Here is a 10,707-nt window from a genome sequence, read left to right as displayed (position 1 = left end):
TCTGAAGAATTCCTCTCATGATCTTGTTCTGTCATCGTTTGTCTTTGTGAATGTGTCATTTGTTGTTAATGTTTTCATGTTCATAGTACTACTACTACTACTACTTCAGGAGTATTTTTTAAATAAATAGCCATTTTGAAGTGTCAGAAAACCTACATTAGCCAAAAGTCAGATACCAATTTTGATATCCAGTACGTTCTCTGTAGTACTGAACACTGTGTATACTTTAATTATGATAAATGTTTTAAGTATAAAATGAAAAAGGATGTAAAGTTTTGACAGCGGAAATTCCATCACTGCAATAAATATGGGATTTTTTCGAAGTCTTGTTCTGCATTGTGTGTTTTTTTTTTCCAGAAAAGATGAGACATTCCCCTGGCCAAAGACAGTAAACAGTAGCTGACAATAGATTATCAAAACAGTGAAGTATAAAAAACAAAATAGAGCAAATAAAAGGAATCAAAACAAGTATATGGAAAGCCAATTATCGGTTCATTTTGATTTGTGATGACACTTTTCATCTAGAGAGCATCAAGGCCATGCTATTTAATTTACAGAAGCCCAACAAGTTAACAGTTGCCCCCTGAGTGAGGTAGAAACCTCAAACAGAACCTGGCTCAGTGGTGGGCGACCATCTACCTCAACCTGGTGGGTTGAGAGAGAGAGAGATGCAAGTCAACAATAGTAATATCAATAACAACTACAATAATACTAGAAACAAGACTAATAATGCAGCATTTGTAAGTAATAATAGAATCACAATGATAATAGATGACTATTAAAAAGTAGCTAGATACTATAACTATATGATATACTGATAATAGAAATGTGGTTGATGATAATAACATTAGTAGTAGCTGTGGGTGTCGAGTGGGTCCACTGGTCACAAAGAGTGTTTGCTGCCATCTTCTGCGGCAACAGTCTTACTGCACTGTTGCCATGACACCACCTTATTACATATCAGTGTAAACAAACTGAGACGTCCTGCTAAGCCCATATCACAGTGGAGTCAGTCACTGTAAAACCAACCTTACGTCTGACAGGTTTGTTTTTAATACAAATAATCATACAGTAGATGTTACTGAACACATTCAATGAGGCTTCACTAAGTGATTGCCACTTAAAGCTGTGAAAATAAGTTGTGAACACACTGACATAACATCGTCATATGTCGACTTAATTCACAAACGGTTGCTTATTTACATATCCAGAAGTTACAGAGCAACATTAACAATAATTTGGAGTCCACCTGATGCACGGAAGCCCAATATTTGCTCTATTTTAGCTCTGTTTTTGTTCTCCACCAACTCCTCAGGGAACTATCTGTCGCTTTAGCTGCTAATACTCTACTATGGCCAACAGCTAGTGGCCAACTTTCTCTGTCTGCTAATTGGTGTTGGTCAGGAGTAGTGCACAGTTGGTTTTTAGATCTTTCTCATTGAAAACAGCAGCCTGCTTTACCAAAAGAAAGAAACAATGAGCTAAAACTCAGTGTAAAGCTACAGAAAATATCAATTACAGCAACTTCCAGCCTCCAGATAGCTGCTCTTTGTGTTATTTTCTGACATCTACTCAAAGACTGACTGTTGTGTTGACTGCAGTTAATGTTGATGTGAAAAGCAGCCAGAACTGAGAGGCAATAATTAGCTGTGTGTCAGGCTCTTTTAGCTCCACGGGACAAAACAGATCAGAGACAAAGTCATCAAAACATCAAAAGGGTGAATTTAATCAGTTCACGTCCCACAGCATGATAATCCAGACAGCTGTACGTTTGTTCCAGGTGGCACTCTGGGTCAGGGGAAGGTGGTTAAGCAGAGGACATCCTCTAACAATTCACACGTGTTCACGTTTGAAGGAAAAGATACATTAAAAATGAATATATAAAGACTTAGAAATGACAGAATAATACAAGTGATATTGTTTCAGAAAGACTAGATGGATGAATACCACAATAATTTGTAAATCAATGTGACTATACAGTTTGTATTCTAAAAGGTAAATAAATAGCTAAATTTACAAAAAAATGCAATTCTTAAAGAAGAATGTAATTACAGTTTTAGTTTATCAAGTGTTGGTGGAAGGGTGGACAGAAATGTGTATTGAAAGAAACAAGAAGCTAAACATGTTGGTGACAGAGGATGCAAACAGTCCCAGAGACTAGTAATAAAGACTAGTTTAAAACTAGTCCCTCCACACAGTCTGTCACAGAACTCTGCTAAACAGGGGCTTTGATGGGTTGAATAACCACCAAGCTAATACTGTAGCATGAGGCTGCCTGCAACAGTTCTCCGGATTCAGGATGATATCGCACATGAATGGTCAGGAAGTGTGAAAAGGCCCAAAGGTGATCGGCAGTCACGTCTTTACAGTAAGGAGATGGATGTGGTACAGGAGGAGGTCAGGTATCCAGCTAGACTCTCCACCCCTGAATAAACAACAGGATGCAGTCCACAGCCATACTGCTCAAAGCTTCGTCCACCGCCTGTGTTTTCATCGTCAAACTCTGCTTTTCTGATTTCCTGCAGGGCAGAGGCTGTGGACGGAGTTGTGGTGGTAACATGTGGAACAGATATCAGGCTGTCCTCCCTTAACTCCTCCCACAAGTTACCTGAGAAAATGAAGACATATCAGGTGTGTTTTAGAAAGGACCGCTGATCACTGGATCGAACAGGAACTCTCTTCCCAGTTAATTTACAGAGAAAACGACACAAACTATTTCTAAAAAACTATGTTTGCTTATTCAAGAATTGTGACCAAAATCATGTACTATGCAGGACATTTTACAGATGGAAAATAAACTTGTCAGTGCTCTGTGGTGGACAAACTATGAAATTCAATTCGATCTTGAACATATTTTTCACATTTCTGTACTGATCAGCCCACATATCCGCTATCTTGTAAGCTAACAGTCCCCGATTTCTCATTAGATCACCACACTTAAAGCCCACATGTCTTTTTCTATCATGTCATATTTCCTAAATCTGACTCTCGTACCTTGTAGCTGCAGGTCGGTCAGACTGGGGTTGAGCGTGTCGATGTCATAACTGATGTCTCCCTCCAACAGGAAGTCCTGCATGCTCCTGAGGCCAACACTGTTCTCAGCCTGCAGGGCAGCGTTGTAAACAGGTGGCATCTTACCAGCCGTGGGTGAGTTCAGGTTTCCAGTGGCTGTTGGGACGCCAAGTGGTGGCTCTTGTCCGCAGGATGAGTACAGGGCAAATGAGTTGCTGGGCTGAGGAGAAGCAGGGGTGAAGTAGCAGGGTAGCTGAGGTTGGAAATTTACATACTGTGGACGCCGAATGGGTAGACAGGGTGGTCGAAGCTGGGCTGGGGTGCACGATGAGGAGGTGTGGTCGTAGATAGGGGCCACTCTGGATATCAAATCCGGATTAGTGTGAGGTGGCAAAGACCTGAGCTTGTGCGGTTTCTCTCCCATTACACGCTCAAGGTCTTCTGTAGAAAAAGTGTGTATAAAATAAAGGTTTGATCAATTAAGATGCAAAAAATTAAAATTCAGCTTTGATATGTTTAAAGTACAGGTTAGACCAGCAAAAACTGATTAGAACGTCAAACATCAACACAAACCCAACATTTTTACTGTAATAAATTCATGATAAAATTAGTCCTCTAGTCTAAAACACAATGTTTGTTTGCTTAATGTTCTGTCCTTTGACAGCGATATCTTTCGATAGGCTGAGGGGACTCACCTGGCCTCGCCATGCTCTTGCGCACAGAGACGGGGTCCTTGCGACGCCACTTGTGCAGCTCCTCCTGCATTTTCTCCACCTTGGCTGGATTTAGAGCCCACAGGCAACCTTTACGGGACGAGTTCCCATTTTTGTTCTCCACCTTCACAAAGCACTTGTTCAGGGAGAGGTTGTGACGCACCGAGTTCTTCCATCCATCAGGAGCTGTCTGAAAACAGAGAGGGTTACAGAAGACAGAGAAGGTTTACACGAGCCATTCTTAAGCTTAAGAATCAGATTCAGCTTTATTGGCCATGCATTTGAGTCAGGAATTTGAGTCCAGTTTTTCTATTGCTCTCAATGTGCTTAGACGAAACAGACATACAGCTAAAAAACAAGGACGATAATGCTCAGCAGAGGTAAACATAAACATTTAACTGCTATACACAGATATGGCAATGACAAAAGTGCAACAGAGGTGAGCGCAAAGATGCTGAAATAAATATGGAATGATTAAGGATTCAGGATCATGAATATAAGGATGGTGCATATGGCAGTATAGAAACCAATGATGATATATTAAAAAATGTGTCACTGTGGTGTTACCCACAGTCCAAAGACATGTAGGTTAGGTCAGCTGGTGTGAGCATGAATGGTTGTCTGTTCTGTGTGACAGAGGGTGTACCCCAGTGTCTGCTGGGATTGGCTCCAGCCTCCCCCGCAACCTTTAAAGATAAGCGCTATAGATGATGGATGGATGGATTTCAGTCTGAAGAAACAGACATTAGCCTCCTTGGTGCCACGCCGCTAATCTGAAAATATGAATTATACTTAAATGCCCTACGTTGCTCTATAGTATCTTGGTTTTAACTCTCTTCATGCTCACTGAAGAAATCTGGCCTCCCTACAGCTCCCACCCACTGTCTGAATGCCTTTCAGCACCTACGTGCCAGATTAAACAACACTCTAGTTCAAAAGTTATGAATATTGGTACAATTTCCCTGAAATACACACACAGAGCCCAGGACACCTGGCCCTCCCTAGGGGGAAACATGAAATCATTTTTCCACCATCTGCAATGTTTGCATGCCATGGCAAGTGTCCACTGAACTGAAATGAACTCAACGATACTTTACAAGATTCAGAAGGTATTCAGACGTATCTGAAAAATTACAGCTTTTGCAAAATACTTGCCCTTTCCTCCGTGTATCACTTATAATCTGTCATACGTATTTTCTGTCTTCAAGCTTTTTCCACAGGTGAGTCTGTCTCATGTAGAGTATTTGTGAAGTCCCAAACAGAGCTGTATTCCTGCAGCTGGCTAATTTAATCAATGTTGAATCACAGGGGCATGAATTTATTGTTTTTAATACACAAAACACCTTCTCAACAACATTGTATAATCATGATATCTCCTCACAAACTGCGTACACACACAGACACACACCGCCGATATTAAACATTTACAACACATCTCCTCATTTTACTCCGCATGCCAGCCTCATGCCTCAGCAGGTTACTACCCAGCAGTCCGGGGTCACCTGGCTGCAGCTGTAGCAGAGATATTGTGGGAGTAATTACTGTCAGCCACAAAGCAGATGTGGTTTTGAATGATCGTTTCCTTACAAAAAAAACACAAAGCAAACCTGAATTTGAACCCGGAACCAAGCTTACTGCCATCCACCTGCAACTAAAGAGGTTTTCCTAAGCCAGGAGCAGAATAAATAAGAGCCGTAACATCTCCAGAGATATGATGTCAGTGCCCTGAGCCGCTAAATTTGAGGTGAAACCACAGCTGAAAAAGTAGAAATCCATTAGCTTTCTCAACTAATTCTCATATTGTAAACATTTGTCAATATGATCTGAGGTTTTTCAGTTTAGCAATGTGATGTAGAAAACATTCATAACGATACCTTAAAATAAGGGAAATGTTCAGTCATGAAGCTGTAGATCTCACTGACTGGCAGGCTTCCCGTTTTGCTGTTCTTCAGAGCCATGAAGATCAAGATGCTGCAGTCATGAGGGAAACATTTGTCTAGCAAAACCTGATACCAGCAGATCAACTTGAAGATGATAATCACATAAGAGTTAAACACAATGTGGCTTTGAAAATGACCATGTAATGAAGTTAGACAAAAACAATATGGCAAAATGTGATGCAGTTACCTGTAGGAGTAAACAGGCTTGGGGAAGAGGGACTGTGTGGTGCTCTCCTGGTGTGACTGAGAGGAGACAGTTTGGAGAGAATATTTGGAGCTGTTGGACTGCTGGTCATTATTAGTGTACAGGCGAGTTGATGAGACCTATGGAGAACACACACACTCACAAATCACAACCTGGAAACTAATAAAAGGCTGATACGTTGTTCAGAGCCACCATTCATATCATTTTTCTTTCACTGGCTTTGGCTGAGATGTATGTACTGATCTATAACGTGCAACTATAAAACGTAAAGGTACATCACATTATTCATCGCTTACAACCCATCTCCTACATCTTCCTCTAGGGTTTAACCAGCATACTCTCTGACCTGTTGTAGAGGGCTTGATGAGCTGTAGGACTGATAGCTTTGAGACAGGAAGCAGGAAGGCTCTACTGTTACAGCTGGTAACTCTGAGTAGGAACTCTGTAGATAGAAGGAAATAAAAGGAAACTGTTTAGAGAGGCCATCTAGTCTAACAGTGCAGCTCAATTTGTGTTTTATTCTATGTGATAATTATACACATTTGAGACTGGCACTATCTGATAAATATGTATAGACATAACATAACATTGCTTTAACAGCAATAGGTAATGATAAACCAGAAGTGTACCAGAAGTCTAGAAACCTGAGTGCTGCCGTTGCACTGGTCCCAGGGCGTCGGTTCCTCGCCGTTTGAACTGTGTGAACGAGTGTCAGGGCTGCACACCTCCTGCAGGCAGCTGATGGGAGACAAGCACGGTTGGAGACAACCTGCAGCCGCCACTGCTCCATCACTGAACTGTCGATGGTACGGATGGAAACGGTCACAGTCAACGGGGCCTCGTCCTGATGCTGACCCTGACCCCGAACCGATGGTCCCGTCAGCGCTGTGCCTCCTGCTCACAGCTGCAGTCCTCAAGCTGAAGGCGTTGCTCTCTGGCTGGGTGAAGCAGGCGTCTCTGACCTCTTTAGTCTGTGCTACGATCATCTTCACAGCGGATAGAAATCATTAAATATGTAAATTTCAAAATACAGGAGTTATTGACAAATCAATCAGGGCTGGACTTAAAGGGTAGCTCTGGTGTTTTAAAACCTGGCCCCAACTTTTGCCCCCATACTGTGGGTTCAAAACCACTGGTAGGTACATAAACTTTTGGAATTGGTCCAGTAGATCGTCTCAGTTGGCAGCCGAGAAACAGGAACGAGCAACGACAGCTGTAGGCTGAAGTAATTCTTTGGGGTAATTGCACCAGATCAAAGTACGTTCATCAAAGGTGCTTGTTTTGGCCACTGACAGTTTTAGATTGTTATTCAAAGTGTCTGATAACAGTACTGAAAGGATCCATACAGAAATAAACCTGTAAGATCATTTTAGTTTAACCAGAAATTGCTGTTAAATAACTCACCAATAAGCCACCAGAGTTCATTAACAAAAACAGTAATTTTACATGGTAGTTGTCGGTCTGTCTCTGTCTCAGTCCGTTAGTTTGGGTTATTTTTTGAATTATTTATTCAGATCCAACACAGCAATAACTCAATCAAACAAACTATCTACCTAATCAACCAGCAAGTCCTGTGTTCTGCAAAGTAAAAATCAAGCCCGGTGGGTTTGAATAGCATGATACAACGGCTGTTTCTGCTCCAGCAAAAAGGATCTCACAGGTCCATCTCTGTAGGGATCCTTTCCGTAATGCTCTTTTATCTGTAAACACTTTAGTGGGCGTATATTGATCAGTGCAGCACATTCACCACCTGTTCTCAGCTGCCAGTAGAGGTGATCTCCTGGACCAGTTCCAAAACTTTTTGTACCTACCAGTCATTTCAAACTCAAACCATGTAAATATGTGGCCCAGGTTTAAAAATACCAGAGTTATCCTCTAATGTGTCTCCACTCCCATTTCTAGATCAAGAAGCTGCCAAGATCCTTACTGGGAAACCCCAGAGGCCATTAAAACCTCTTCTCTCACAGTAGAAAACCCCACAGTGAACTGCCTCAGCCTGTCATGATCACATACAATTATAAAAATGTTTATGTATGCCGCAAGAGAACACATGCTTTTCATTTTAACGTGATATGCATTACCTCTCCAAAGCAAAGGCCATTTGTCCATGTACATTTTGTTTAATTAACATAATAACTAATGTATTTATAAAACCAAAGTATCAGCAGATTCGAGTGCAGAAAGCAGCCAGAGGTGCCTCAAAGCAGCTAAACACAACTGATTTTCTATTTCCAGTGGTAAAACACAAGAAGCTGCTTCAGTTACAACAGAAAGGCCCGAGGCAGATCAGTACCTGTGATTGTGCCATCTGCTGGCAGGAGGTCCGACAGGGCTCACAGGTGTGGAGGCTGACCTGAGGGCTTGGTGTTTGAGACTTACTACTGAGGGGGTAAAATGACGGGGAGTCTGACATTCTGCACCAAAATCTGCTCCTGTGAAGAGATAAAAAAAAAAAAGAGCAGGCTAAATTTGAGATGTGAGAAAAAAATGATCATCAATCTCTGTCAGTGGTATTTTGGCAGAAGATGCATTGCCCTACTGCATAAGTTGCGGTGGATGAAATGTTTCGGTTTTTAGATTTGTCAGCCGCATCAGTTCAAATTAAAGGCCACATAAAGCTGTTAAAGGAACAGCTCGACATTGTGGGAAACGTGCTCGTACACTTTTATGTTAAGAGTTACATGAGAAGATCGTTGCTACTCTCGTCTGTACAGTAAATATAAAGTTGTCACCAGCAGCTGCTTAGCTTAGCTTAGCATAAGCACTAGAGGTGGAGGGGGGACGGGGTTGCAGACAGACCGGCTCTGTACAAAAGTAAAAATATCTGCCTGTTAATTGTTCTTTGTGCAAATTAGTGAGCTTTAGAGATGCTGGTAGGAAGATTTTCTTAACGTTGCTGCCAGTCTCTATTAATCAATCAATCAATCAATCAATCAGTCTTTATGTATTTATCAATCTTGTGCTCTTTATCTTCATGCTAAGTTTGTACATGCAACAAACAAGTATAGACATGGTAGTAGTAAATAAGCATTCTTAAAATGTCATGTCACTGTTATCTCATTGTGGAATCTGATGAGACAGGAAAATGCAAGTATCAAAAAATCAAGCTGTTTTTTATTCTACTTTTGATTTATATTGCTGTTGGCACATGACAAGAAGCACATCTCAACTGTTTTGACAAAGCACGGATCCTTTAAGATCACATCTACTGAGTCGTTATTCTAAGTAAGTAAGTCTGAAAGATACACTATACTGTGTCCTCTGACAGCATGAGTGCAGATATGGGAACAGTCATTTTCAGTGCCTGTTCATCAAAACACCCGAGTTTGACATCAGTGGAAGGGCAAGGGGTGCGAAGAGGTGTTATCTGATCCCAGCGGAGGTGACGGACACGTGGCCCAGGTTCCAGTAAAGGTAACATCAACCCCGACATAAACCAAGCTCATTAAAACTGCCAACAAACCATGGCTGTTAGGTCATGTAAAACCAAATAATGCTGAGGCAGAGAGAGTGGTGTGTGTGTGTGTGTGTGTGTGAGAGAGAGAGAGAGAGAAGTCGCAGTCGTAGCTCTTTCTGTTCGGATCAAAGGAGGCTAGAGTGTCAAGGTGAAAGTTGAGAGATTGGCTTTTTACCACTGTGGCAACAAATCCTCTCATCTGCTTGACAGACACGCTGCCAGCAGCCAGAACAGATGCACTTACTGTAAGAGAAGTAGAAACTCTAGCAGTTGAGATACTGTGTGTATGTGTGTGTGTGTGTGTGTGTGTGTGTGTGTGTGTATTCTCATCATTCGCACAGCTTTAACATGTATAACACTGTATTAATACTACATTTGGTCAGTGTCACAGAGCCCAGATTGATTTTCCTGAAAAGTAACTACCAGTAAAATCCAAATCATTATTTTTAACCTGTTTTCCGAGCTGAGCCTTGATCCAATCAAAGACAGCAGCCGGTGATGACAAACCTCCCTGTTCAGTTTCTACAACGTGAACCAAGATTTGTCGCTACATGAAAAACTGTTTATCGTAGTACTTGTGCTGCCAACTGAATATTGGAAGTTTTCTGGACTGTAACGTCACTTTCATTCAGTGTTTTATTGAAATATGAACAACTCTCATTATGTATTCTTGTTTTAATGTATTATAAATTTCCTAAACATTGACTGCTGTTAATTTCTGTGCCTTTTACACTGATGTTGACTGAACACATACATAATCATTTTTGGCACATTACACATTACATTTCAATGCCCCAGTCTTAAAGGAAAGATTCACAATTTTTCAGCTCTGTCTCAAAACAGTATTCAGGTGCCTATACGCTGTTATTGTTCGTCCTTTCATACAGGCCATTAACAGATTCCCCCTGTGCTGTCAGTGAAAGAGATCGGGAGCATTTTGTGTGAAATACATAATATAATATATTCAAAACTTTATCTAAAGGTAATATAATGCCAGGTTCAGACTGCACAATATTTGTGTCCCTCCAGTACGAGGGGCGTGGTCCAAGGGTTCACCTATCGGGGCTGTAGCCAGCGGCCTGCCTCCTGCGGTGCTGGAATATCTCCACTCCCCTTTTCCCCTCCCCTGTTGCAATGTTGTTATTGTCATGTGATATGCTAAAAATTTGTGCTGAGGTTTTTTTTACCGGTCCCACACTGTACTCCACATGAGTACAGTCTGGTCTCGCATGTTTTTTTCTCCTCCCCTCTCTCTCCTCCTGTTTTCCTCCCCTGACTGATCAGTTCCTCTAAATGTGCCTCTGACTGGACAGTGTTCCCCTGTTGAGCTGCAGTGGATGGAGAGTAACAAATACGTAATTTTGCACTAAAAAGAGAATA

At 41.5% G+C, this 10,707-nt stretch overlaps 1 protein-coding gene across 1 annotated transcript; it reads right to left on the bottom strand.

The window, feature by feature from the left end:
• Positions 1-2,363: 2,363 nt before the first annotated feature.
• Positions 2,364-8,283, bottom strand: foxn1 (forkhead box N1). The gene is made up of 8 exons (XM_070829807.1): positions 8,164-8,283; positions 6,515-6,841; positions 6,217-6,312; positions 5,853-5,989; positions 5,600-5,696; positions 3,708-3,915; positions 2,995-3,453; positions 2,364-2,608 (listed from the first exon to the last, which is right to left on the bottom strand). Exons 1-8 carry the CDS (start codon positions 8,281-8,283, stop codon positions 2,364-2,366), a joined length of 1,689 nt encoding a protein of 562 aa, XP_070685908.1.
• Between the last annotated feature and the right edge of the window lie 2,424 nt (positions 8,284-10,707).

Source organism: Pempheris klunzingeri, chromosome 4, assembly GCF_042242105.1.
Source record: "Pempheris klunzingeri isolate RE-2024b chromosome 4, fPemKlu1.hap1, whole genome shotgun sequence".
Classification (NCBI taxonomy): domain Eukaryota; kingdom Metazoa; phylum Chordata; class Actinopteri; order Acropomatiformes; family Pempheridae; genus Pempheris; species Pempheris klunzingeri.
This window is presented reverse-complemented; position numbering and strand designations above follow the sequence as displayed.